Source organism: Mastigoproctus giganteus, chromosome 3, assembly GCF_048544385.1.
Source record: "Mastigoproctus giganteus isolate SK-2022 chromosome 3, ASM4854438v1, whole genome shotgun sequence".
NCBI classification, from domain to species: domain Eukaryota; kingdom Metazoa; phylum Arthropoda; class Arachnida; order Uropygi; family Thelyphonidae; genus Mastigoproctus; species Mastigoproctus giganteus.
In genome coordinates, this window is record NC_143577.1 from 164,659,553 (window position 1) to 164,686,545 (window position 26,993).

The window sequence follows — 26,993 nt, forward strand, 5'->3', positions numbered from 1 at the left end:
TTTTGTATCTTCGTCTTTAGGCTTCAGATATGTGATTCCATGAGTGAGAAACTTCGGGATTGTCTCTGAGTGCCTTATCATTCTGGTGAACTGCTCTGCCAGGTGTTTGCATGTGCAAGTGAGCTTCTTGTGCCAGTAGTTGTGGACGTTATCTATTCCTAGAGTTCCCCAGTTGTGAGAGTTCTTGATCATCTGTTTTACTTCTTCCCAAATCTCCCACTCTCTCATCTTTTGTATGTCCTTGGTTTTCTTGTATTCTAGTTCTATCCAGGGAGCTTGGCTGTTATGTCTTACTTCCCTGCTCCATATGTTGGAGCAGGGAAGTAAGACATAACGACTCCTTAATCGTCCTCTGCTCGGGTGGTCTGTTCACTTCTTTCCCGTCTTCTTCGAGACTCCTGTAGAAGCCTCTGGTCCTCATCAAAGATTCGGTTGTTTATTTCCCTGTGGGAGCTCTTTTTGTATCGGCGTAGTCTCTTGCTGAGTGTGAGGAGGTTCTGCTTCAGGGTGTCCAAGTACTGTCCTATTCTCTGATTTTTTTGTCTCACATATGCTGTGGACGCTGTCTCTCTTGAAGATGCTCTTCACTTTTCCAATCAATTTCTTACTCCTATTGCCCCGTTGGTACTGGGTCAATTGACCTATCATAACTCTTAATTCTTCTATCTTCTGCTGAAGTTGTCATTTTCTTCTTCTTCTTCTTCTTATTATTATTATTATTATTATTAGACATATGGTGCAAGGAAGCCTGGGATTTTTCTGCACCAGCCAAAAAAAATATCTCTGAGTCACCCTGAGAGTGAGAGAGAAGTAGAAGGGAATCACTAAGGAACAGAAGAATAATGATATCCAGCACAGGACTCTGGGTGTGCCAAGCCCATACTCACCAGATATGAGCCCCTGGGTCTATTTTATGCAGTTTTCAGCATGTCATATGATTTATTTGTACAAAATACTTACTACTTCATCTCTAGTTGAAGATTTTTTTACATGATTCTCATATTTCAAATTCGTACAATGGGATCAACTGATGATGTTACCAACAGCAAATTCTAAGTGGGAAGCATTCAAGGAATTAATCGGGGAAGCTACTAAACGTTTCATACCTATAAAGAAATATTGTTCAAGGTTTAGGCCTAAATGGTTGTCAAATGAACTAATGAGACTCATGGCAGAGGAGAAAAATGCACGGGATGAATATAAATTATAAGGCAACACAGAAGCCTATGGCAGATATAAGCTAGTCTGTAATCAAGTCACAGAGGAGGTTAGGCAGGCAAAGGCAGATTAGGAGAAATATTTGGCAAAGGATGCTAAGAAAAACAGCAAGGATTTCTTTACTTATATAAACTCTAAAAGGAAGGGGATGAATCAGATTGGTTTACTTGATATCGATGGTTCGACCGTTGATGATCGTGCTCAGATAGCAAACAAACAAACAATGAGTATTTTGCATCTGCATTCACACGAGGAGTTATTAAGGATTGAAAATGCCAGAAGGTTATAAAATTGTAGCAGGGTACATAATGATTTTGTAATAAGTGAGAGTAAAGTGGAGGAGAAATTGTTGAAGTTAAACATAAGAAAGGCACCTGGGGTGGATGGAATCTATCCAGTTATATTAAAGGAGGCAGTAAAGAAACTAAGCAAACCCTTAGACATAATTATGAGAGCATCCTTGGACTCAGGGGAGGTTCCCATGGACTGGAGATGTGCAAATGTATCCTCAATTCACAAAGGGGGATTGAAAGGTGACATGAGTAATTACAGACCAGTTATTTTAACTTCTGTTCTGATTAAAATAATCGAGTCACTGGTTAAAGATGCATTGCAGGATCATCTACACAAGACTGCAGCAATAATTCAGACACAGCATGGGTTTCTTAAGAGAAAGTCTTGTCTGACAAATTTGATAGGATATTATGATGTGGTTACAAAGGAACTGGATGAAAAAATAATTTGGATATCATATACTTGGATTTCAGAAAGCTTTTGACACTGTTGTGCATGGCATTAAGGGAAAGTTGCTACAATGGATAAAAGGATGATTGAGTGGGAGAAGACAGAGGATGGTAATTAATGGGCACTACTCTTCATGGACTAATGATATTAGTGGAGTCCCACAGGGTTCGGTGTTGGGTCCACTGTTGTTTTGTATATTTATCAATGATATTGATGAAGGTATATCAGGCTTAGTGTCGAAGTTTGCAGATGATACAAAGGTTAGCAGGGTTATTAATGACAGTATGCTACTGCAACAGGATCTAGAAAATTTGGGAAGATGGGCTGAGAAGTGGCAACTGAAGTTTAACCTTGACAAATGCAAAGTACTGCATATGGGTAGAAGTAACGCCAGAGGAACGTACCAACTGTGTGGTTCTACACTTAGGGTGGTAGAAAATGAAAAAGACCTGGGAGTAATTGTGCAGTCAGATATTAAGTTTTCTGAGCAATGCAGACAGGCTGCCAGAGCAGGTTATGGGGTTTTGTCAATGATATACAGGAATTTTGCTAGCAGGGAGAAGGAGGTAATTGTCCCTCTGTATAAGGCAATGGTCAGGTCACGCCTGGAGTACTGCGTACAGGTCTGGAAGCTTCATTTTAGGAAGGATGTAGATTTGCTTGAGCGTGTACAGAGAAGGGCAACAAGATTGGTGGGGGAATGATGGGATCCTCTTATCAAGAGAGGCTTAAGTTCCTCAAATTGCAGTGCCTGGAGACTAGACACCTGCGTGGTGATCTGATTGAGGTGTATAAGGCCTTGAATGGGTTGAGCACGCTGAATTCTAAACCTAAGGGGGCATAAATTCAAATTAAGAAAAGACAGATGTAGAATAGATGTGCGGAAATTTTCCTTTAACCAGCGGGTGGTTAATTGCTGGAACAAACTTCCATCTGTCGTTGTGGAAGTTGATAGGTTTAATAAATTTAAGGAGGAACTGGACAGACATTTGGAGGGAATTGTGTGTTTTTTTTTTTTTTTTTTGGCTGATGCTGCATAAGCTCATACACTTGCTTTCTTGCATCACATGCCACTAGTACTACTATGAAGACTTAAACACATCCCATGCAAGAGACAAAAAAAGAAGGGATGAATTATTCTGCTCCTCTGTTTTCAATATTACATTCCTCCACCAAGCAACCACTGAGTAAGCTATCTCCATTTTTGATTCAGAAATGTCTCAAAAATGTGGCTGGCTCTCCAAAAATGGTTTGCCAACTAAGATCTGGAGATTTGTTAGTGGAGTTGAATGAACACAGACATGCTGAGAGACCCTTGAAAATTTCTACCTTTGGTGGAATTCCCACAAAGGTTACCCCACATGCTACCTTGAACTCCTCTAAAGGGGTAATATCAGAATGGGATCTCCTAAATGTATCAGAAGATGAACCAAACAACCAAAATGTAGTCCGTGCAAAAAGAATTTTTATCAAAAAAGATGGAGAGCCTGTCCCTACTCAGACAGGCATACTGATGTTTAAAACACCAATCCTCCCCACAACTATAAAAGCTGGATACTTCAGATGCCATGTTCAACCATACATTCCCAATTCAGTACGGTGCTTCACATGCTAAAAATTTAGTCATTCGCAAACTGTGTGCAGAGGTGTAGTCACTTGTGGTTCAAAAGAACACACATACTGACTGTAACAATGAAACTCAAAACCGTCCAACCGTCATGGTAATCATTCTGCCTTCTCTAAGGACAACGAGCAATGGAAACGAGAATAGAACATTCAGAAATATAAAATAAAGCATAAGGTGTCATATCAAGAAGCAAAGAAACACTTTGCAATTCTAACTAAATAATCTACTTACAAGTTATTTACTCAACAACTACACTCAGTATCAACTCAAACTGACTGCTCCGTCCCTCCAAATATTTCTATATCTGGTTGGGCGAAATCAGTACTTTCTTCATAAAAGGAACAATCTCCCTCCACATACGCAATTCAAGAAGTAAATACACTGGTAACAATACCTCCAGATAAGAATACCAATTAGCAACTGAAAGAACAAATCAATAGTTCTGCAAGAACTGATAGATACAAATTCAGATCTGATACCATGGACATCGATGAGAAAGCAGGCAAAGACGATACAGTTCTTGAAATTCATCCAGAAGATGACATTGACATAGGCAGACTAGTTTTCTCAGAGAAGGAAAAAGCAAAATTAGACAGGCATAAGCAAACTATCTCACGAAAGTTAGCAGACACCAGTTAAAACCAAACAATGGGTACAGTTATTCAATGGAATTGTTGTAGGCTTCATGCTAACTTAGATGACTTTTATGATCTCCTATCTGAATATAAGCCTGTTGTAGTATACATTCAAGAAACCAATCTCAAAAATATTTATGACAATTAAACATTATACTATATATAGAAAAGATAGAAGTTCCTCTAATTCAGCTCATGGATGAGTAGCAGCAGTCATAGTGAACTCTGTAGTTCCCTCTAGACCTGTTCCCATGCAAACATCTTTAGAGGCAGTTGCAGTTTGTGTCACCATTGGTATAACAGTAACATTAGTTTTGTTGTATCTGTCACCAAACCATACATACACCCTTACTGATTTAGATGATATAGTAAGCAAATACCTGCTCCCTTTTGTATTATGGGTGATTGGAATGGCCATTACCCCCTATGGGATTCTTAACACCTTGACTCTAGAGGATAGATAATAGAAAAATTTTTAGATAAACATAATCTAACTTTTCTAAACACTGGTGATCACAAATATGTACATTCACCATCTGGCTCAAGTTCAGCTATTGATCTTTCAATATGCTCTCCAACAATATTTCCTGTCATAGACTGGACTGTCACTGATAACCCTTGTGGTAGCGATCACTTTCCTATAATCTGTATTTTCAGTCCAAGTTCTCCTCCCCAGAGTGACAATAGGACAATCTGGAAATTTGACAAGGCTAACTGGAATAAATACCACGAAATAGTTCAAATAGATAATTCTGTCATTGCAACCCTCATAATTGATTCTGCAGTTAGCTATATTACACAAAAAATAATGAAAGCATTCGAGTCTACTATTCCAAAATCATCATCCAAAATCTGGCTTCATCAAAAAATGTGGTGGAATGAAGCATGCAACAATGCTAAAAAAGAAAGGAATAAATACTGGAATCTGTTTCGAAAACATCCAACCACAGCCAACCTCCTACAGTTTAAGAAAGCCAGAGCTAAAGCTCGTCATATAAGATGAGAGAGTAAAAACGAATCAGAGTAAAAACGAATCCACCATAAACAGATCCACAGGTACTTCTATAATCTGGAAGATAATCAAACGAATTAATGGTAAATACTCACAAACAACTTCTCCTATTCTTGTAAAAGGGAAGGAAATTTCTGAACCTGTAAAAATTGATAAAAATTGCCAATACCTTAGGTACTTCATTTGAAACACTCAGTTTTTGCCACATATGAACCAATATTTCAATTGTTAACATCCTAGACAGAAAAATACAAACTAAATTTTAATACTGCCGTCCCACATTCATGCCTCTGACCATGTTTGAATTGCGTAATGCACTTGCACGAGTGAAGAGCAGTGTTCCAGGTCCTGATGGAATTTATTACACCATGATCTATCATTTAAGTGAGGATTTGTTAACTGCCCTCTTATAACTGTGTAACAGAATTTTCTTAGAGGAGTATTACCCTGCTAGCTGGAGCCATTCTTATGTGTTAGCCTTCCCGAAACCAGGAAAAGACCACACGGATCCCAGGAATTACCGTCCTATTTCTCTAACCAGTTGTCTGAGAGAAACATTGGAACGCTAGACTGGCATGGTTTCTAGAAAGAAAACATTCTAGGTCCAAACCAGCGTGGTTTCTGGAGAAGATCTAAGCTTGATCTCATTATCAAAGCAGAAACAAATATCCGGAATGCTTTCCTCAGAAATGAGCACCTAGTCATAATATGCATTGACAAAGCCTTCAATACAACTTGGCGATATGGGATTATTCGGCACTTACATAAATCTGGATTTTGGGGTCATCTGCTGAAATTCATTAATAACTTTCTAGGCAATATTGTTTCAGGTCTGATTCCATTCTTCATTGTCTCAGCATATGTACAAGAAGAGTGGGTTCCCCAAGGCTTAGTGTTAAGTGCTACACTCTTTGCCATTAGAATTGATGTTATAACCAAGTGTATGCCTGATACAGTTGATGCATACCTATATGCTGACGATCTTGCCATCTCATGTCAATCTCAAAATGTGCGATTAACTGAAAGAGAACTACAAGGCACCATTAACAAAATAGTCTCTTGGGCCAAAAACAATGGATATCGACTTTCTAAACCAAAAACAACTGCCGTACATGTCTGTCGCAAACGTTCTTTACATCCTGATCCAGACCTTCAGTTAGATTTTCATCGTATTACTTTCCAGCACAGTGTTAGATTTCTTGGTGTAATACTTGATAAAAAATTAAACTTCCTAGAACATATAAAATGTATTTGTACAAGTTGTCTTAGAAAACTAAATCACCGCCACTACACCTTCGGAAACAAGTTCTGCTACCAAATTATGCAGCCAAAATCAGCACTCTCCCACATCATCCCATATGGCAATATCTCTTCATGCCAAAATGAGATACCTCTACAAACGTAAACCCTGGCTCAACAACCATCTGGCATTTGTTGCTTGGGTTTTATTGGCGCATTAGCGACTAAGGCTATAATGCGTACCATCTGGCATTAGGCTTCAAGCTCTAATGAGAAACTGGGATCTGAATTTACTAACACTCTTCAGGATATTAGCATGGAAACCTAGCCATGGCAAATGCCTCAGATACATATTGATAGACATTTTCAACAATGGGAAAAGAATAACCTTCCAGATATCAACATTAGGCAAATACATATGGCTCACTCCACTGAGTTTAGAAGTGTTTTTTCAAATATACACAGATGGATCCAAGACTGGTAGTAAAATTGGTACAGCTGTAGTACTACCAAATTCCACCATCTTCAGACAGCTCCCATCAGAATGCAATACTTATACCTCAGAGTTATATGGTATTCTACTAGTCCTAGAGAATATAAAAGAAGCCTCATATGCTCAATCCATCATATATATGGACTCGTTAAGTGCTGTTAATGCTCTACAGGGTGAATCCTTCCCTAGTTGTCCTCTGATACATAAAATTTGGAAAATGTTAGAACTTCATAGACATGGACAGCTCGTAATATTTTGTTGGATCCCCAGACATGGAATCCCAGGAAATGAACAGGCAGATTTAGCTGCTAAAATTGCTACAAAGGAGATGCCATCTAATTTTGGGACTCCTTATACTGATCATAAATCCATTATCAAACAGACATATAAAGAACGGTGGACATGCATGTGGAGAGATCAAACAAATAATAAACTACTTGAGATCAAGACAGAACCCAAACAGTGGCAATCCAGCCTGAAACGAAACAGAAAGGAAGAAATCATACTAGCCAGATTACACATCGCTCATACATTCGTAACTCACTGCTACCTACTAATGAACGATAACCCTCCACAATTCAGTAACTGCTTATGCTCATTAACAGTAAAACATATAATCATAGAATGCCCACTACATCTAAAAATGGAAAACTGCTTTCTCCTCTCATTTTCATAAATGCAATGAGTTATCATTACAATGTTCTTGGAGATCGCGAAGACATGGATGACATTTTTCTCTTTCTAAAATTTATAAATAAATATCACATTATCTAAACCATAAACCACTTGTAAGACAAAGAAAGAAGATATTAGACAGTAATTAGTGCATTATAGCCAACAATGCTGATGCACCAACAAATCTAACAACAACGTGGTAGATGGCTCTCTGTCTTCTAACTTTTCCCCTAATGTTGGTGTTCCCCAAGTTTCACCTCTTTCGTCCACTGGGTGTTGTTTTTTTTTTTCCCATTCCAACTAGCGCAGCAGAAGTTGATGGCTTTCTTGCACTATATTGCTGTTACTTACCCTGTCTTCTAATCCCTCTTGGCCTCCTACGTATAAAAAACTAGGTCTTCTCTTTCTTCTTGGCATTATTTTTCTTCCAAACAGCTACTCACACTCTACAAATCTCAAATCTGCCCTACCGTTGAATGTTGTTCCCACATCTGGGACTGTGTCCTCAAAACCTTCTCAGGCTTCTAGACCCCATTCAGAAGAGAGTGTTAGGTTAGGTTAATGAATGACCCATCTCTAACAGTCTTTCCACTCTGTCTCATAGATGTTCTGTTTCTGCTGTATGCCTTTTTTTTTTTGGTACTTCCATGGGCACTGTTCTTCCAAATTGGTTTCAATAATTCCCACTCTCTCTCTCTCTCTCTCTCTTGCAAACCTGTCCAAACATGCCACAACCAATTAGCATCCTCTTACTGTACAATTTGAAATTCACAGAACCAACTTTTCTTTTTCTTCATTTATTGTTCCAACTTCCTATTTCTGGAACAGCCTCCCTTCATTTTGCCTCAATAATCTACAGAAATTCAAGTCTAATGTCAACAAGCATCTTCTTTCATCTTCTCAACCTTTAACCCACCCATACTAAGTACTATAAGTTCTAATACCTTTCATGCTTGGATTTCCATTTAAAAAAATAGTATTTGATTTTTGTAATATAGTATGTATATATATATATTTTTTTTAAACACTACTTTTAAGCCATTGTTCTATATTTCTTAAATTTTCCGTTGCGAACAATGCTGTGTTTATGCAGCGTTAATGCTATTGTAGGATGAACAATTAAACATAATATGTGCATTGATATATTAGGTCAAGATCCCAATAGATTTTGGTTTGCATGCAGTGGTGAAAATTTTTTTTTTTTTTTTTTTTTTTGGTGGGAAGTATCGGTAATTAAGGCCTAACTAACTGGATAGCTGTAGTTGTACTAGCAGTTGTTGGATCACCTATAGTTCCATGTTAACTATTAACATGGGATCAAGTTAATAAAAATATAAAATAGGAACGTCACTTTCTTTCACATGGCCGTCTCTCTGCTACTTCCTCGGGGGCTTTGAGCAGATAGATAACATACTAAAAGAATGCCAAGGGCATATCCATTTCTGTAGTCTCAATAACAGTTTTGCCTTGTAAGTACTCATGTTAAGTTAGGGATGTCCTATGTTAATAATTCAAGTAAATCATTTAAATTTTATAAAATGTAATTGTTAATTTTTAGCTAACTTTAGTTTTAAATTTTGGATTATTATTAGCTACAAACTGTGAATTTTGAGACCCAAAGCCCGACAGGTATGCATCAGAGTAAATATAAAAAAGTATTATTATTATTAGCTATATGGTGCAAGGAAGCCTGAGGCTTATGCAGCACCAGCCAAAAAAAAAATATTACCGAATTACTCCAAAAGAGAGAGAGAGAGAGAGAGAGAGAGAGAGAGAGAGTCAAAAGGGAATCACCAAGAAAAAGAAGAATGACAATATCCAGCTCAGGACCCTGGGTGTGCCAAGCCCATACTCACCAGATGTGAGCCCCCGGGGTTGTATATTTACCTGTGATCAGTGATAGGTTGGTGCAATATGTGCAAGTTGCCCAGGAGCCACTTTATAGGAGGCTGGGGCACCATCTGGTCTGATTTGTTGGTCGGTCTGTATTCAATTTGTAATCAATGGTTAGGGATTATGGTGAATACCTATATGGATATTTAGGTAAATACAATTTAAGGATTACATTTTTTTTTTTTTTTTTTTTTGTAATGTTATCAGCTGGACAAGGACTGTTATAACCTTTCTACAGCATAACAGCCTGTGTATGCCCAGTGGGAAAACTATATACATATTTACATACCCCCTTCAGTGATTTTAACCTTGTGGTGCTTTGGATTTTATTATAAGTTGTAGGTGTGGTGCAGCATGTTAGCTTTTGTTATCTAATATAAAATATCCAGTGAAGTTTGTGTTATTAAGGATTGGGATTGTTATGGGGTTTATCATAGTCGGATCAGCATGAGAACTGCTATTATAGTTATTGTTGTATTAGGGGTTGCATTGCAGTCACACAACGAACCTTGTCTGAGTGAAATGAACCTGGGGGTCTAATAGGAGTCCAAACAGTTGCTCTGCGACCCTATTAAGGTTGGTGTTGGGGTGATGTAGGGTTAAATTGGCTTGAATAATTGCTTTAATGTGATATCTGATGAACTTGACAGGCATTTTGTTCTGAATTAAATTAGTTTTTAGTTTTTGTAATGTGTCCACTATGTTTTCCTGGTTATCCTTGGAACTTCAGTGAAACCTCTTTTTGCACTCTGTTTATGCTGTTTTTTTTTTTCAGGTTCACTGAACTGTTGAAGAGATAATTATTCATATATGACTTTTACACAATTCTTAAGAAAATTATTAAACATTTTTAATAAAGTAATAACAAAGTATAATTTTTTGCTAGTAGTATTTACGTTAAAAATTATTTCAGAATGATCTGAATGTTTGTATTATAATTTTTAGTAATATATTTAATCAATGTATAATACCATTTTAGCTTAATGAAATAATATTTTATTTCAGGTGCAGGATATCATTTACATATAGTAAAAAGAGAAAACTGCAATATTCCTGAATTAACACATTCAGTGCAGTCTCATATTCCAGATTCTACTTTAGAAAGTTCAACTGATAAAGAATTAACTTATTCCTTAAGTGGTCCTTCATCCAGTTTTGTGAAGTTATTTCAAAAATTAGATGAGTTTAAAGAGAAATTTGGCATCATAGCATGTGGAATAACAGTTACAACAATGGAGGATGTCTTTTTGAAGTATGAAAAAAAAAAAGTTATTTCTTTGTTTTTAAATAACATATGAAAAATGATTTGCTTTGATATACATTAGGACAAAAATGTTAATGGTGGTTTAATTTATTTGGGGGTGGAGGTGAAAACTATATTCCACAAACCTAACTGCTTTTACTGAGATAAAGCTTGATTACCAGTTTATTTTGTAGTGTATTTTTATTTGATATACTTCAAACCTATTTATTTTTAATGAAGTGTGCCTTTATTGTATTACATAAAGAGTTTATATTAAACTGACTAGATAGAGTTTTAAGTTAACCAACTAATTCCTGAAAAGGTTCACAATTCTGTACAAATTGAAGCGGTATGATATTAAGGGCAAGTTGCTGCAATGGATAAAGGGATGGTTGAGTGGGAGATGGCAGAGAGTGGTAATCAATGGACACTGCTCTACATGGACTAATGTTATTAGTAGAGTACCACAGGGTTCGGTGCTGAGTCCAGTGATATGACAACCAGTTGTGAAGATAATTCCACAATATGAAAGATTCCAAAAGGTGTACATGATAATGTTTAAGTAAGACTAAATGCATAATATTTTTAAGAGTTATAATTATCTATATGATATCGATGTAGATACACCATAGACAACTCTTAAAGGATAAACTACAATAGTAGGGTAAAGGGCATCGTTTCATCTGTATCTCATATTGTGCTCATCCTTCACAATGAGTTACCATGTATTGCACTACCTTGAATAAGTAACACTTTACTAATAGAGAACACTATTGTTACTTATTAAATATATTGAAGGATGAGCACAATATGAGATACAGATGAAATGATGCCCTTTACACTACTATCGTAGTTTTTCCTTTAAGAGTTGTCTGTGGTGTATCTACACCGATATTATATAGATAATTATAACTCTTAAAAATATTATGCCTAGTTGCATTTTCTTACTTAAAATTATCCAACAGTAGTAGTGCCTTTAAAGGAAATTGGTTCTTCTCCAGATAGCTCCTGACTGAAGGACAAAATACTTTATTTTCAGACAAGGGTGACAAGGTCCCTCCCCCATTCATTGAAAGGGGGGGGGGATCTTGTCACTGGCCTTCTTGTTATACTGCCAGAAGACCTAACCTGCTTTTGACAATCACCTGCTGCACTCTTGGAGTTTGATTGGTAAACCAGCACTGGCTTAAGCTTAAAAACTTTCAGAGGTGTTGGCACCCAACACCTCTGAAACATAGACTTATGCCCAGGCAAAGAGGCCTCTTCCTTTGTGATGTATGTTTGCCTGGACATGCTTTTTCAGAAGAAGCCTGTTGCATCCATGTTAAAGACTTGTTGGGAAGATAAACCCTCCTTTTCAATGAGCTCTTGAATGCTTAAATGCTTCAGCTACTACTTGATTAGCACTGGCAGCCTCTCCATGTCTTCTGACACTTTTATTATTGGACCTTTTCCTAAAGAAGTTGAAATTGCCTTAAAGTAATCATACCCTGTGTATTGATTACTTTAAGGCCATTATTACTGAATAATTACTTATTCAGGATTCTTTAGCCTTTAAGTCATCAAAAATCTGCTTTTCACATTCACAAATATAATATCCAGAAATTGTATCACCCATCATCTGTTTTTCTTTTTTTATCCACAGTAACAAAAGCCTTTCCATTTCTACAATAAGTTCTCTGCCTTTTTGCACTGCATTGGATTCATCACTTGCTTTAATTTTCTTAAGGATTTCTTTTTAACTATGGTAAAAATGGTGGACTGGAAGAAATCATAGTGAAAATTCACTAATTATAGACCACATCATGTCTTTTCACTATTTCTTGTTTAATTTTAAGGGAAATTTTCTTCTTGGTGCATTGTTTAGAGGCCATGGTTATCAGTTTATGCAACATTGTAATTATAATTCATTTCAATAAAATTATGTCAAAAAGTTACACAATACATATACATTACTGCACACAAGTATAGCATTCAACCAAAGGATGTATAAACACTTTGGCACTTCCTTTCCTCCCTACAATGGTTAAGATATTAAAAATGCTGCTATTGCCTGAAACACTATCATCACTCCATCAACTCACATGGTCCAGGAATTGTAAAGTACATATTTTATTGTAACATGACCTTATGATGTCATGGAGAGCTCATTGTAAAGTGAAGTGATCGTATTGTGATCCCATTGTAAAGCAGGAGTCCACTGTATTTAAGAAGTTAGAAAAAAATTCAGGTTTTTTATTATTTAATCATTTCAGGTTAGAAACTTTTGTTATCATTCTTTCTGAAACACCAGAAAATTTAGCTACTTCTTTAACAGGATGTCTTCAAACATAGAATAAAAAAATATGTGGAGGTCCTAAAGTCTCGAAATTTACAACTCCCAGATGTCTTTACATGAGAATTCTGTTAATGTTTGCGGGCCATATCTAATCTCTGATTCATGGTTATTTATGTGTGTGTGTGTGATGACAAATAATCCCTATTTAAGTTTCATGCTCCCCTCTTCGGTAATTTTCATTCCAGTGATCACGATATACGGTCGAAAAGCATTGTCAGCTTTAGCAAAGAAAATCGTTTTGCAATTTTTTCATTAAATCAATTTTTTTCTTAATTTTTAATTGTTTTTGTTTTAATTTCTGAAGAGTATCATACGGAAGTGTTTTTTTTTTATTTTATGAAAACCCCAACCACAAGATGTATTAGAACCTATAGTACTTAGTACCATGCTTGGGTTGGAAATTAAGAAGATGAAAGAAGATATCTGTTGACATTAGACTTGAACTTCTGTAGACTGTAATTTTTAGGAAATACGTATGAAGGAAGGTTTCCAGAAAACTGCAGTTGAATGAATAAACAAGATGAAAGGATGGTTCTGTGAGTTTGGAGTTGGACAGTAAATGTATGTTGGCTGGTGGCGGCATGTGTTCAGACTGTTTTGAAAGAGAGAGCGGGAATTATAGAAGCCAATTCAGAAGAACAGTGCCCATGGAAGTATCTGTAGAAAAGGCATGCAGCAGAAACAGTCTCTATGAAACAGTGAGTGGAGAGACTCTGTTAGAGATCAGTCATTAATTAACCTAATTGCCCTCTTCTGAATGAATAAACAAGATGAAAGGATGGTTCTGTGAGTTTGGAGTTGGACAGTAAATGTATGTTGGCTGGTGGCGGCATGTGTTCAGACTGTTTTGAAAGAGAGAGCGGGAATTATAGAAGCCAATTCAGAAGAACAGTGCCCATGGAAGTATCTGTAGAAAAGGCATGCAGCAGAAACAGTCTCTATGAAACAGTGAGTGGAGAGACTCTGTTAGAGATCAGTCATTAATTAACCTAATTGCCCTCTTCTGAATGGAATCTAGAAGCTGGAGAGAGGTTTTGGGGGCACCACCCCCAAATATGGGAACAATATTCCATGGTAGGGCAGATTTGTGATTTGTTCAGAGTGAACAGCTGTTTGGAAGAAAAGTAACGCTGAGAGCAAAAGAGAAAATCAAATTTTTTAGATGCAGAGGAAGCAATATTTGTAATGTGCTTATGCCAAGAGAGATTAGAAGTCAGAGTGATCCCCAAAAGAGATCTATCATCTTGCCTAGAAATCGGAGTGTCTCCAAAGATAAGCACAGGAGTATAAGAATCCATTTTGCGAGATATAAGACAAGACCTAGTTTTAGAAGGATTGAAATCAACCAAGTTGTCTTTGCCCCACTGGAGAATTACCAGGAGATCTGCATTTAAGGAATTGGTAGCGGATATTCGAGAAGTTGAAGCTGATTGAGCAGGGCAAGATTTCTCAAACTGGAAAGTGGAATACAACGTGCTATCATCAGTGAAACTATGGATAGGATTTCCAGTCAATAGAAGAAGGTCATTAATATACAAGAGAAAAAGAGTGGGGGGGGGAAAGAACTGAACCTTGGGGAACACCAGCATTAGTGGAGACGTTAGAAGACAGAGAGCCATCTACCATCACCCTCAGTGAGCAATCAGAGAGAAAACTGGATAACCAATTGCAAAAACAATTGGCAAATCATAAGGTGGAAGCTTGTTTAGAAGACCTTTATGCCAAACATGATCGAAAGCCTTTGAGATGTCAAGAGCAACTGCTTGTGTTTCACTGAACTTTTCCATTGAATTTGTCCATAAATGATTAACATAAGCCAGAATATCACCAGTGGATCAACACTGATGGAATCCATACTAGCGATCGTTGATCAGACAGAAGGTTTCTAGGTAGTTTAAGAGTTGGCGGTTAATTGATTTCTCCATTACTTTAGAAAGTAATGGGAGGGATTTGTCACCCTTTTTAGGAACTGGCTGGATATGAGCAAATTTTCAAGCTGAAGGAAAAACACCTTTGGAATAAGAAAGTGAAAAAAGGCAGCAAAGAACAGGAGTAAGTTCAGGAGCGCAGGTTTTGAAAAAAAGTGGAGAAATACCATCAGGACCTGGAGCTTTCTGAGAATCAAGTTTCATAAAAATTCTGAAAGAAGACCACAGGAGGCATTGAATGGAGTGTGTTGGGAATGGAGGGAGGTGTTTCACCAAGATCATTAATACATGAGTTGGAAGAAAAATGGGATGCTGGCAGGTCAGCTTTATCCTTGGCTGAAGTGACAACAGAACCATCTTGTTTTGACAGAGGTGGGAGCAGAGATGGGAAAAAGTTGCAGCCAATAGCTTTGGCTAGAGACCAGAATGCTCAGCTATCATTATGGAAAACGTATTATCTACATATCATATTGAGGTAAACTTCTCTTATTCTTTTACAAATATTAAGATCCAAGTATATGATATCAATCTTATCTTTATTATTTATTTTGATGGGGTTTCTTATAATCCAAAGTGTGTAAACTATTCAAGGACACTTGAACAAAGGTAAAAAATCATTTATGATGAACTTGAAGGGTAACCACCAGAAATTGTACAGAGCAAAGGATTATGGTCATTTAGGGATATCATTTTCAAACACTGAGTAACATAGCATAAATGCTTTGATGTATGTTATTAAACTGTAATAAGAATAAGTATATTTTCAAATTTGCACAGTAGTCAGTTCAATTTAAGTTGGTAGTTGTGTTTTTTTACCAAACTCTGATTACGGATTATGTGCTAGTATATACAGGGTGCTTCTTAACATATAAGCTGGACTTTCAATTCAAGACATGAAAACAATGAAAAAGTTTATATTAACATGTCTGAATAGTTTTTTAGTAATTTAAAAAACTATTCAGAAACATACCTAGTAAAATGTTTATTCATGCTAGGTACATGATCTCTTATTTTCCAATTTGCACAGTAGTCAGTTCATTTTTAAAGTGGGTATTTGTTTTTTCTGAAGTCTGGTGATGGGTTATATGCTATTATATATAGGGTGCTTCATAACATGTAGACTGAACTTTCAGTTCAAGACCTGAAAACAGGGAAAGAGTTTATATAAACATGTGTCTGATTCTGAATAGTTTTTTTAGTAATTTAAAAAAAAAAATGGCTATGTAATTTTAGCATTAGTAGAGGCATTTGATGCAAGAAAGCAAGCTTATGCAGCATCAGCCAAAAAAAAAAAAAAAACCACTTCCACTTCACCCCTCTGTTCGTTCAAAATACCAGCTGAGCCAAAATACCAGTTCGTTCAAAATACCAGCTAAGATCCAAGTATATAATATCAAAGTTATTCCCTGCATCCAGTTCCTTTGTGACTGCATCATAGTATCCAATCAAATTGGTCAGGCAAGACTTCCCCTTAACAAAACCATGCTGTGTCCGAGCTATAACTGAAGTCTTGTCTAAATGATCCTGCAATGCTTCTTTAACTAGTGCCTCCATTAATTTTCCTGGAACAGAAGTTAAACTCACAGGTCTATAATTACTTGCATCAGCCTTTGATCCTCCTTTGTGAATTGGGGTCACATTTGCACATCTCCAGTCTGTGGGTACCTCCCCTGAGTCCAAGGAAGCTCTCATAATTATGGCTAAGGGTTTGCTTACTTCCTCTGCTGCCTCCTTTAATATAACTGGATAGATCCCATCCACCCCGGGTGCCTTTCTTGTGTTTATTTTCAACAATTTCTCCTCCACTTTACCCTCAGTTATTACAAGATTCTCTAGCTTACTGCTAGAGTTGAAAATTTTCAAAGGTAAAAAATAATAAGTAAAAACATACCTAGTGAAATTTTTATTCATACTAGATACATAATCTGTTATTGATTTTTTATTCATTTTTACCATTAAAAACTCTATAGCCTCGTAACCATTCTGAATTGGAACACGTTTTATGAGATTTTCTTATTGTTTTAAGGTACTGAATTGATCCTGAGTACATTTCCACATGTTATGAAACATCCTGTGTTGTGTGTGCGAGAGAGAGAGAGAGAGAGAGAGAGAGAGAGAGAGAGAGAGAGCAAAATGAATATATTGTATAGAGTCATTGGAACTTAAATTGGGTATCTAACTAGCAAATGGTTAATAGTGACAACTTACCATAACAGTAAGTGTAACATTCACAAGAAGGATCACATCTAAGATCAAATAATTAAGTATCTGTTACCAGCCCTAAGACATAATGGCGAAATATGCACAAAAATATGGATGAAAAAGAAAGCATAATCGAAAGTCATAGTCATTTAGTTTTCAGAATATTTTTATAGCTAGCCTGATTCATCTAGGTTGGTATTTCTCAACCAGGATGAATCGGGTTCTCATGAGTATGTTCTCAAGATGATATCTAGCAAACAACATTACGCAATACATGTAATGTTGGTTGCTAGATGTAGCTAGCTTGTCTGAGTTAATGATCTACTGACATTAATTACACATCTGTTATTTAAGAATCGGATAAGTGAAAATATCACGGGATAAGGCAAAAAATAACAAGCATAAAAGCCTGCTATTGCTATAGATAGAAGTTATACCAAAGTAAGGTTAAATAAGTATATTGTGAAGCTATCTGAAAATTAATATTGACAATGCAAAATATACAGGCCTAAACTAGGAACTTTTGGATCCGTTGGAAAATGTTCAGGTGTAAACGAAGATTTTTTTATTTTTATTTAAAACAACAAAAATTTGTATAACAAGTTAACAGAATAAAGTAGTCTTCCTATTTATGTCCTTCATGATGGTATAACAGTTATGCCACTTTACAGTCATTTGGAGAAGTTTGAGTTTAAATACTGCTGGAGGCTGGAAGAATTCTTAGTCATTTTCAAATGGAGATGTAGTTAATCTCAGGCAGAGGAGTAGAGTTTTCCTCCATTAGTTATTTCAGGGTTTCCAGCCCATGAACTAAACACATCACAATAGTTGTTAATGTGAAATATAAATAATATTTCACATTAGTTGTTAATGTGAAATATTATTAGTTGTTAATGTGAAATATAAATAACTGCCTTTTTAATTCCTGCTAAAATAAGTAAATTGAAAAACTGAGGACTAGTGATGGCATGATTGGTACTATTTTACCATTCCTTTATTTATCTGTGGTAGTAGTCTTTCACTTAGTTTTTTATAATCAACACGTTAGCAGTTAGGCTCTTTCCTGTTCATTTGTTTTTAATAAATTTCTTGTTTTCAAATTTTTTTAGTTTAGTTTGGTTAATTAATTCACATTTATGCTTAAGTTATTGGTGTTCTCATTGATCCAGAATTGCTTTGTTTAAAAAATTTTTCAGTTTCAGCCTGAAATTTTAACATTATCAAAACTCACAATTTTCTTATATCAGAGCATGGTGAGTGTGAAGTCTCTCTTATTTTGTTACTTTGTTCAATACATATTTTTGTTTTAAAATATTTCTTTTTTTATTAAAAAAAAAAAAAAATAGATAGGTCATACCAAAATAAATAACTTAAGCTTGCAGACCTTTATATTATTAACATCATTGTAAATTTGTTACTCCTCCAGCAGTAATTGCTTTCTCTTATTCCTCCTTTTGGAATATTTTTTGATATTTTCAATTATTCTGCCCCTTAAATACTATGCATTATGAATCACTAAAACTATATAAAATCCATTGAAACAGATGAGGGGCTGATTATATATTGCATAATTCTTGGTGTTAGACAAAGAATGTACCAATATTGTTTTAAAACAATGTTCAGCTGGTTGTGGGTATTGTTGTGTTATGACTTTTAATGTTTATAGTTACTTGCGTTAATTTTTGGCTGGTAGAAAACTAATTATGCATCCATACATAAATGTATAAATAAATTATATTATAAGGGTTTTAATGATTTGTTCAGTATGACACTATTTTTGGGAATGAGGATATCCATCCACATGCGGGCAAAGATTTTACAGCTCCAGTGAATGGATGAGTTTTTGTTAACTTTTTGCTGTTTTATTGACTTAGTTGTCATATTAATTTCTTTTCTAGAAGTAGCTTTATAGTCATGCTACTTAGTTTATTTTGAATTTAGATAGAGATTTTGTAGGTTACTGCATAGTACCATTAGATCCTTGTACCGTTTGAAACTTGCCGCTATTGTTGTCATATATTAGATCAATATGGAATAGCGTAACATATATCTCAAACTTAATAACATAAGGTATAATGTAAAACTAGATTAGCGCAGATAGCATAATACATAGCATTGTATTAGCAGTCTGTTAGTTTAATATAGTATTGTCAATTAATCAACTAAATTTATAAATCTTATTAATTTTCATTGTTAATTAAATTATATTTAAATGGAGGTCATGCCTCAGACTACAGCAGCAAAGCAATGTGCACAGAATAGTGGGAGTGCTGTGGCTCAGGGGAGAATCGAAGGGGGTGATTCTCAAACACATCACAGTCTAAAAAATTTTCAAAATGTGAAATGTTCGTGGAGCTTTCTGGAACAAGGCATGATCTAGCCAAAGAGGATGTCTTTTGTGTGCTAGGTGCACAGAGAATCAAGAAATTAGATGCCAATTATGGGCATCTATGAGAGTTTGAGGTGTAGGGTAGATGTCCTCAAAAGAATTAAATGGGGACCCATCAAGCTCTCAGCTGCCCAACTCAATTCCAGAGCTCACTCTTGTGCATCAGGCAACACAGTGGCAATCTTCATGGTGGAATGTGCTGGTCCCACAGGAGCTAGTTATTGTCAGAGAAACAGGAAATATATTGTGTAAAAAGGATAGGTGGAATAGCACCAGGATATGCCTGCCAGGGGCAAAAGTTGATGAGATTGTAGAGTAGATATCATCTTTTAAGGGCACAAAAGATGATATTATTGTACACTTTGGCACTAATGACATTAAGTGTAGGAGATCTACAGAGTTAATTAACAAATACAGGTAAATGTTGAAAAAAAAAAAAAAAAAAAACACAAGTTAGGGTTAAATTTGAAAGTGTCTGCAATTTTGCTCAGACACGATAGGAGGGAGTATGTGATGAGAGCCTTTTCAATCAATGCAGCAATGGAGAGATTGTGCAAGGCTCATGGGGTAGAACTTTTCTCAGTGTTGTCTGTGCTTGTTAACAGGAGAGACTGCTTCAACAGGAATGGGATACCCTTAAATAGAAAGGGGGCAAGAATATTTGCTGTGCTGTCAAGGCAATGTTAGCTGCGTCGGAAAACTGCTAGCTTGAGGGGATTTGCAGACTAATAGATTAACAGTAGCTGCAGGAATAGGTAGAAGTGATTCTTGCACTGCTTCTTTTGGAGTGAGCAGCAGCCTTGAAAGCGAGGTGCTGGGGATTTCAGGAACTGCTGGGAGTCATCAGTGAAACAAGTAAATACATGGGCTGTGTTAGGGTAAATAAGAATAAGAACAGCTGCATGTATACTTGCATGTACCTCAATGCTACGAGTATATTAAATAAATTTGATGTGCTGGTCAAGACATCAAAGGCCAATATTGTTGGGATATCAGAGACGTGGTGTCACACAGATATAAGGAATACAGAATTGAAATTTGGGAGTACAATGTGTACAGAAAGGGAGTAGGGGTTGTGCTGTTAGTTAAGAAACACACAAAATCTAAGGCAGTGCATCCAGTTGGCAATGCAACATTGAATCAGTTTGGTTTGAAATAAGCACTGAGAAATCAAAAATGAGGGTTGGAGTGTGCTATAGGACAAATGACTCTGATGAGTACAATGAACAACTATACAGAGAAATAGATTTGGCCATTAAATCAGAATTTCTTATAATGGGGGATTTTAGCTTCCCAGATATTGACTGGAACTTGTGGGTTGGTCACTGGCACACTAGCAAGACTTTTGTAGATTTACTGGATGATTGTTTTCTACAGCGGCATGTCTGAGAGATAACCAGAAGTAATAAAGGAACCACTAGGTGGCAGTGATGACAGTGAACTTGATGTGTGATTTACTTAAAGATATAACTACCATCAGGGGTAAAGAGAAGAGTTTTTGTTTCGTAAAGGTGACTACAGTGGTCTGGGAGATTTTTTCAAATTCTATACAGTGGGACCAACTGATAATGTTACAAATAGCAAATTCTAAATGGGTAGTATTCAAGGAATTAATCTTGGAAGCTAGTAGCCTTTTCATACCAACTAAGAAATACTGTTCAGGCCAAAATGGATGTCAGATAAATGAAACTCATGGCAGAGAATAAAAATGCACAGGATCCATATAAATTATCAGGTGACACAGAAGCCTATGATAGTTATAAGCTAGTCTGTAATAAGTCACAAAGGAGGTTAAGCAATCAAAGCCAAATTACAAGGAATCGTTAGCAAAGGATGCAAAGAAAAACAGCAAAGACTTCATTAGTTATGTAAACTCTAGAATGAAGGGAGATTAATCAGATTGGTCCACTTGTTATTGATAATTTAACTGTTGATGATCCCACTCAGACAGCTGACAAACTGAATGAGTATTTTTGCATCTACATTCACACATGAGAAATTCTGTAGGGAAGTGGAAGCTAAATGATTTTGTAATAACTGACAGCAAAGTGGAGGAGAAATTGTTGAACTTAAACATAAGAAAGGCAACTAGGGTGGATGGGTTCTGTCTGGTTATATTAAAGGAGGTGACAAAGGAAGTAAGTAAACCCTAAGCCATAATTATGAGAGCATCATTGGACTCAGTGGGGTTACCCACAGACCGGAAATGTTCAAATGTATCTCCAATTCACAAAGAGGGATCACAAGTAATTACAGACCTGTTAATTTAACTTCTGTTCCAGGGAAAATAATGGAGTCACTGGTTAAAGAGTATTGTAGGATCATCTAGAGAAGAATGCAGTAATAATTCAGACACAGCATGGGTTTGTTGAAGGAAAGTCTTGATGATCTATTTGATTGGATAATACTATGATGTGGTCACAAAGCAACTGAATGCAAAAAATAATTTTGATATCATATTCTTGGCTTACAGTAAAGCTTTTGATGCTGTTGCACATGGAAGACTACTGTACAAACTGGAGCAGTATGGCATTAAGAGCAAGTTGCTATAATGAATAAAAGGAGGGTTGAGTGGGAGAAGACAGAGTTGGTAATCAATGGACACTGATTACCAACTCTCTGGACTTATGTTATTAGTGAATTCCCCCAGGGTTCAGAATTGGGCCCACTGTTGTTTTGTATATTTATCAATGAGAGTGATGAAGGTAGTGAGGGGAATGCCAGCGGTGTATTCAACTCTGGCAGTAAGCTAGATAATCTTGTAATCTCTGAGAGTAAAGTGGAGGAGAAATTGTTGAAGATAAACACAAGAAAGGCACCTGGAGTGGATGGGATCTATCCAGTTATATTAAAGGAGGCAGCAAAGGAAGTAAGCAAACCCTTAGTCATAATTATGAGAGCTTCCTTGGACTCAGGGGAGGTACCCATGGACTGGAGATGTGCAAATATGACCCCAATTCACAAAGGAGGATCAAAGGCTGACACAAGTAATTATAGACCTGTGAGTTTAACTTCTGTTCCCGGAAAATTAATGGAGGCACTGGTTAAAGAAGCACTGCAGGATCATCTGGACAAGACTTCAGTTATAGCTCGGACACAGCATGGTTTTGTTAACGGGAAGTCTTGCCTGACCAATTTGATTGGATACTATGATGCAGGGAATAACTTTGATATTATATACTTGGATCTTAGAAAGGCTTTTGGTACTGTTGCACATGGAAGACTGCTGCACAAATTGCTGCTATGGATAAAGGGTGGTTGAGGGGGAGAAGACAGAGAGTGGTAATCAATGGACACTGCTCATCGTGGACTAATGTTATTAGTGGAGTCCCTCAGGGTTCAGTATTGGGTCCATTATTGTTTTCTGTATTTATAAATGATATTGATGATGGTATATCAAGCTTAATGTCCAAGTTTGCAGACGATACGAAGGTTGGCAGGGTTGTCAAGGACACTACTGACACTATGCTGCTGCAACAGGATCTGGAAAGGTTGAGCAGATAGGCTGAGAGGTGGCAAATGAAGTTTAACATTGACAAATGTAAAGTACTACATATGGGAAACAGCAACCCCAGAGCAGCGTATCAACTCTGTGGTACTACACTGACAGTGGTAGAGAATGAAAAGGACCTGGGGGTGGTTGTTCAGGCAGATATGAAGTTCTCTGAGCAGTGCAGACGGGCTGCAAGAGTAGCCCATGGTGTATTGTCAATGATATATAGGAATTTTTCTAGCAGGGATAAGGAGGTGATTATTCCCTTGTATAATGCAATGGTCAGACCACACCTAGAGTATGGTCAGACCACACCTTGAAATGAGGCCTCCAGGCCTGTATACAGGCCTGGAGGCCTCATTTCAAGAAGGATGTAGAGCTGCTGGAACGAGTACAGAGAAGGGCAACAAGATTAGTGAATGGAACAAAGGGGTGCTCTTACGAAGAAAAGCTTAAGTTTTGCAAATTACAGTGTCTGGAGACTAGGCACCAGCGAGGTGATCTGATAGAGGTGTATAAAGCCTTGAATGGTTTGAGCATGCTCAATGCTGATGGGATTCTTCCTCTTGCTCAGAATAATCACCTGAGAGGGCATAAATTCAAATTGAGGAAAGAAGGATGTAGGATAGACGTGCGGAAATTTGCCTTTAGCCAGCGGGTGGTTGGTTGGTGGAACAGACTTCCATCCCTTGTCGTGGAAGTTGATAGCCTAAATAAGTTTAAGGCTCAGCTGGACAGGTATTTCGAACGAACAGAGGGGTGAAGTGGAAGTGGTTATTTTTTTTTTATGTTTTTTTTTTGGCTGATGCTGCATAAGTTTGCTTTCTTGCATCAAATGCCTCTACTAATGCTAATGTTGAAGTTTGCAGATGATACAAAGGTTGGCAGGGTGGTTAATGACAGTATGCTACTGCAACAGGATCTAGAAATTTGGGCAGATGTTCTGAGAAGTGTGAACTGAAGTTTAACATCGACAAATGCAAAGTACTGTATATGGGTAACAGTAACCCCAGAGAAATGTATGAATTACGTGGTACTACACTGAGGGAAGTGGAGAAAAAAAAGATCTGGGGGTAATTGTGCAGTCAGATATGAAGTTTTCTGAGAATTGCAGACAGGCAGTCAGAGCAGATCATGTGGTCTTGTCAATTATATACAGGATTTTGCTAGCAGGGATAAGGAGATGATTATTCCCTTGTACAATGGTCAGGCCACACATACAGGTCTGGAGGCCTCATTTTAGGAAGGATGTAGAGTTACAAGGATGAGTACAAAGAAGGGCAACAAGACTTGTGAGAGGGGAACAATGAGGTGCTCTTATAAAGAAAGGCTTAAATTCTGCAAATTGCAGCATATGGAGACTAGGCACTTGCAAGGACAAATCTGATTGAGGTGTATAAGGCCTTGAATGGATTTTTAAGGCTCAATGCTGATGGGATTCTTCCTCTTTCTTAGATTACAAACCTGATGGGGTATAAACTCAAATTGAGGAAAGACAGTTGTTGAATAGATATGCAGAGATTTGTCCTAAGTCAGCAGGTAGTTGATTGCTGGAACAAACTTCCATCCATCGTTGTGGAAGTGGATAAATGTGTGGGTGAAATGGGAAGTGTTTTTTTTTTTTTTTTTTTTTTCCCCTTTACTGATGCTGTGTGAGCTTGCTTTCTTGCATCATATGCCTATGCTATTCATATTACTATGCTTAACTTTATATAGATTTGCATCTGATTTATGTACAGTAAAATTCTATTACAGCAACTACTGTTTTTAACAAAAATTATTTCAATATAATGAAGATATTTGCAGGTTCTCAATAAATTCTTTTAATTTGCTCTAACTAATAAGTACTTGTTCTAATGGAAAATATGCACTTTAGTCAAAGTTTAAATAAAACCGGCACTCACCTCATGATCCGTTTAGTTGCATGAATTATTTAGAAAAGGGGTATGAGAAGGTATCAGATTAAAAAGTGCATATTTTCTGTCTTATATTTTGGCATTTTAAGCTCTTGCTATTTTTAATATAGTTCTAATTAATAAATAGTTGTCTCATTCGAAAACTTATGAAAAATTCTGTATAAACAAATTATTTTAAAAGTCCACCTATGCACATGTATGGAGAGTGCACTCCATATTGTTAAGTATTGAAGGAGCTTGTAGCTTGAATTTAATTTAATAATGGTAATTGCAGAATCAGTTGAGAGGTTATGGTTGTGAGTATGCTTGTGTTGAGAGAGCTTGGTGTTTCCTTGACATGTTCAGAAACTATTAATGTGGTAGTATGCTAAGAAGGGAACAGAGAAAAGTATACAATAGTTGCTTGAAAAATAAACTTCTGAAAGATAAGACAAAATAATTATCACACCTTTTATATGTTTCCACAGTCCTAAGCAATCATGATCAAACTGAATCCTTTTTTTCTTTGCAGTATATGACTGTGGATTACTGTATGCTGTATTGATAGCTTTCTGTTTTAAAAAAATCAAATGACATTTGAATGTTGGAAATCTTCCCATTGTGATAGATACATTTCACCATCGAACTAAATTTTTAGTTGGACACTATTTGGACATCATCATCCACACAAATTGCAAGTTGCTGTGTTGACCTTCCAGCTTCTGACCCCCTTCAAAGTGCACCAGCTATATGTACTGTTGCCTTATGCAGGTTTAAAGGCATCCTTAGATGCTCATTCACTTGCCATTTCATTGCATTATAGTGCTTACACAGCACCTTCAGATTATGTTATTGGATATTCTTCATGACAATCACTTGATATGCATAATTTTTTTTATATACATCACAGCTCATGAATGTCATGCAGATTAGCACAAATAAAAGTTATAGATTTCTTTTGTAACTTTATTAAAATTTTATTAGTATAATTGCAACTTTTGTTATTGAGCTTTTGGATAAATTACAATCTTTGTGTACATAATTTTTTTTTTTTTACTAACAGAGTTGGACAGATTAGCAACCACAGTTTTAATAGCAATCATAATCCAATCCCCATGTGTTGGCATGGAATGCAAAATAATCAAATTGGTAAGTATAAGAGTAAAATTTGAATAGTTGTGTTTGGTATTATTAACAGGTCTGAGATGTTTGTTATGTTTAGGGTGGCAAGTGAAATCCCTAGCCAAGGAGACATTTCAAGAACTCATGATACTACGGACGTAGTATATAGGAAAAGTTCTGCAGACAGTTTTATTTGATAAGCTAAATTGCTTAAATAAATAATTATAACTTCCTTTTCCCTACATGCACAAGAAGTCCAGTAACTGACTGATTATACCATATACTTTCTTAGCCGCCTATGTGTACCACATATAGAATTTTATATTTACCTGTGGCATGATTCCTAACTCTTCTTTTTCATCAACTGCCTTCAGCTCCTCTAATCAACATTGCCCTTGTTTTTATTTCCTAAACAGAGAACCTTACATTTAGTAATGTTAAACTGTAATTGCCATTCTTCTGACCCATCCATGTAGCCAGTCCAAATCATTAACATCATTGAGGCATATGACACAAGAAATCAAGCTTATACAGCACCAGCCAAAAAAAAAATCCTTCCCAATTCACCCATCCAGTCACTAGAAATGTTTGTCTAGTAAACCCTCAAATTTATTTAAACTATCAACTTCCACAACATCAGATGGAAGTTTGTTCCAGCAATCAACTACCCACTGGCTAAAGGTAAATTTCTGCACTTCTATTCTACAACTGTCTTTCCTCACTTTGAATCTGTACCCCCTCAGGTTTGTAATATGAGCAAACAGAAGAATGTCATCATCATTGAGCCTGCTCAAACCATTCAAGGCCTTATACATCTCAATCAGATCACCTCACAGGTGTCTATTGT

The 26,993-nt window shown here is 36.5% G+C and overlaps 1 protein-coding gene across 1 annotated transcript in view; it reads left to right on the forward strand.

Annotated features, from left to right (window-relative positions):
• LOC150088381 (phospholipid-transporting ATPase ABCA3-like) overlaps window positions 1–26,993 on the forward strand; it is a 286,503-nt gene that overhangs the window by 195,947 nt on the left and 63,563 nt on the right. Inside the window, exons 13-14 of the mRNA XM_090369476.1 lie at window positions 10,542–10,788; window positions 26,088–26,173. Coding sequence (XP_090225602.1) covers window positions 10,542–10,788; window positions 26,088–26,173 — 333 coding nt within the window. The remainder of the gene's footprint in view (window positions 1–10,541; window positions 10,789–26,087; window positions 26,174–26,993) is intronic.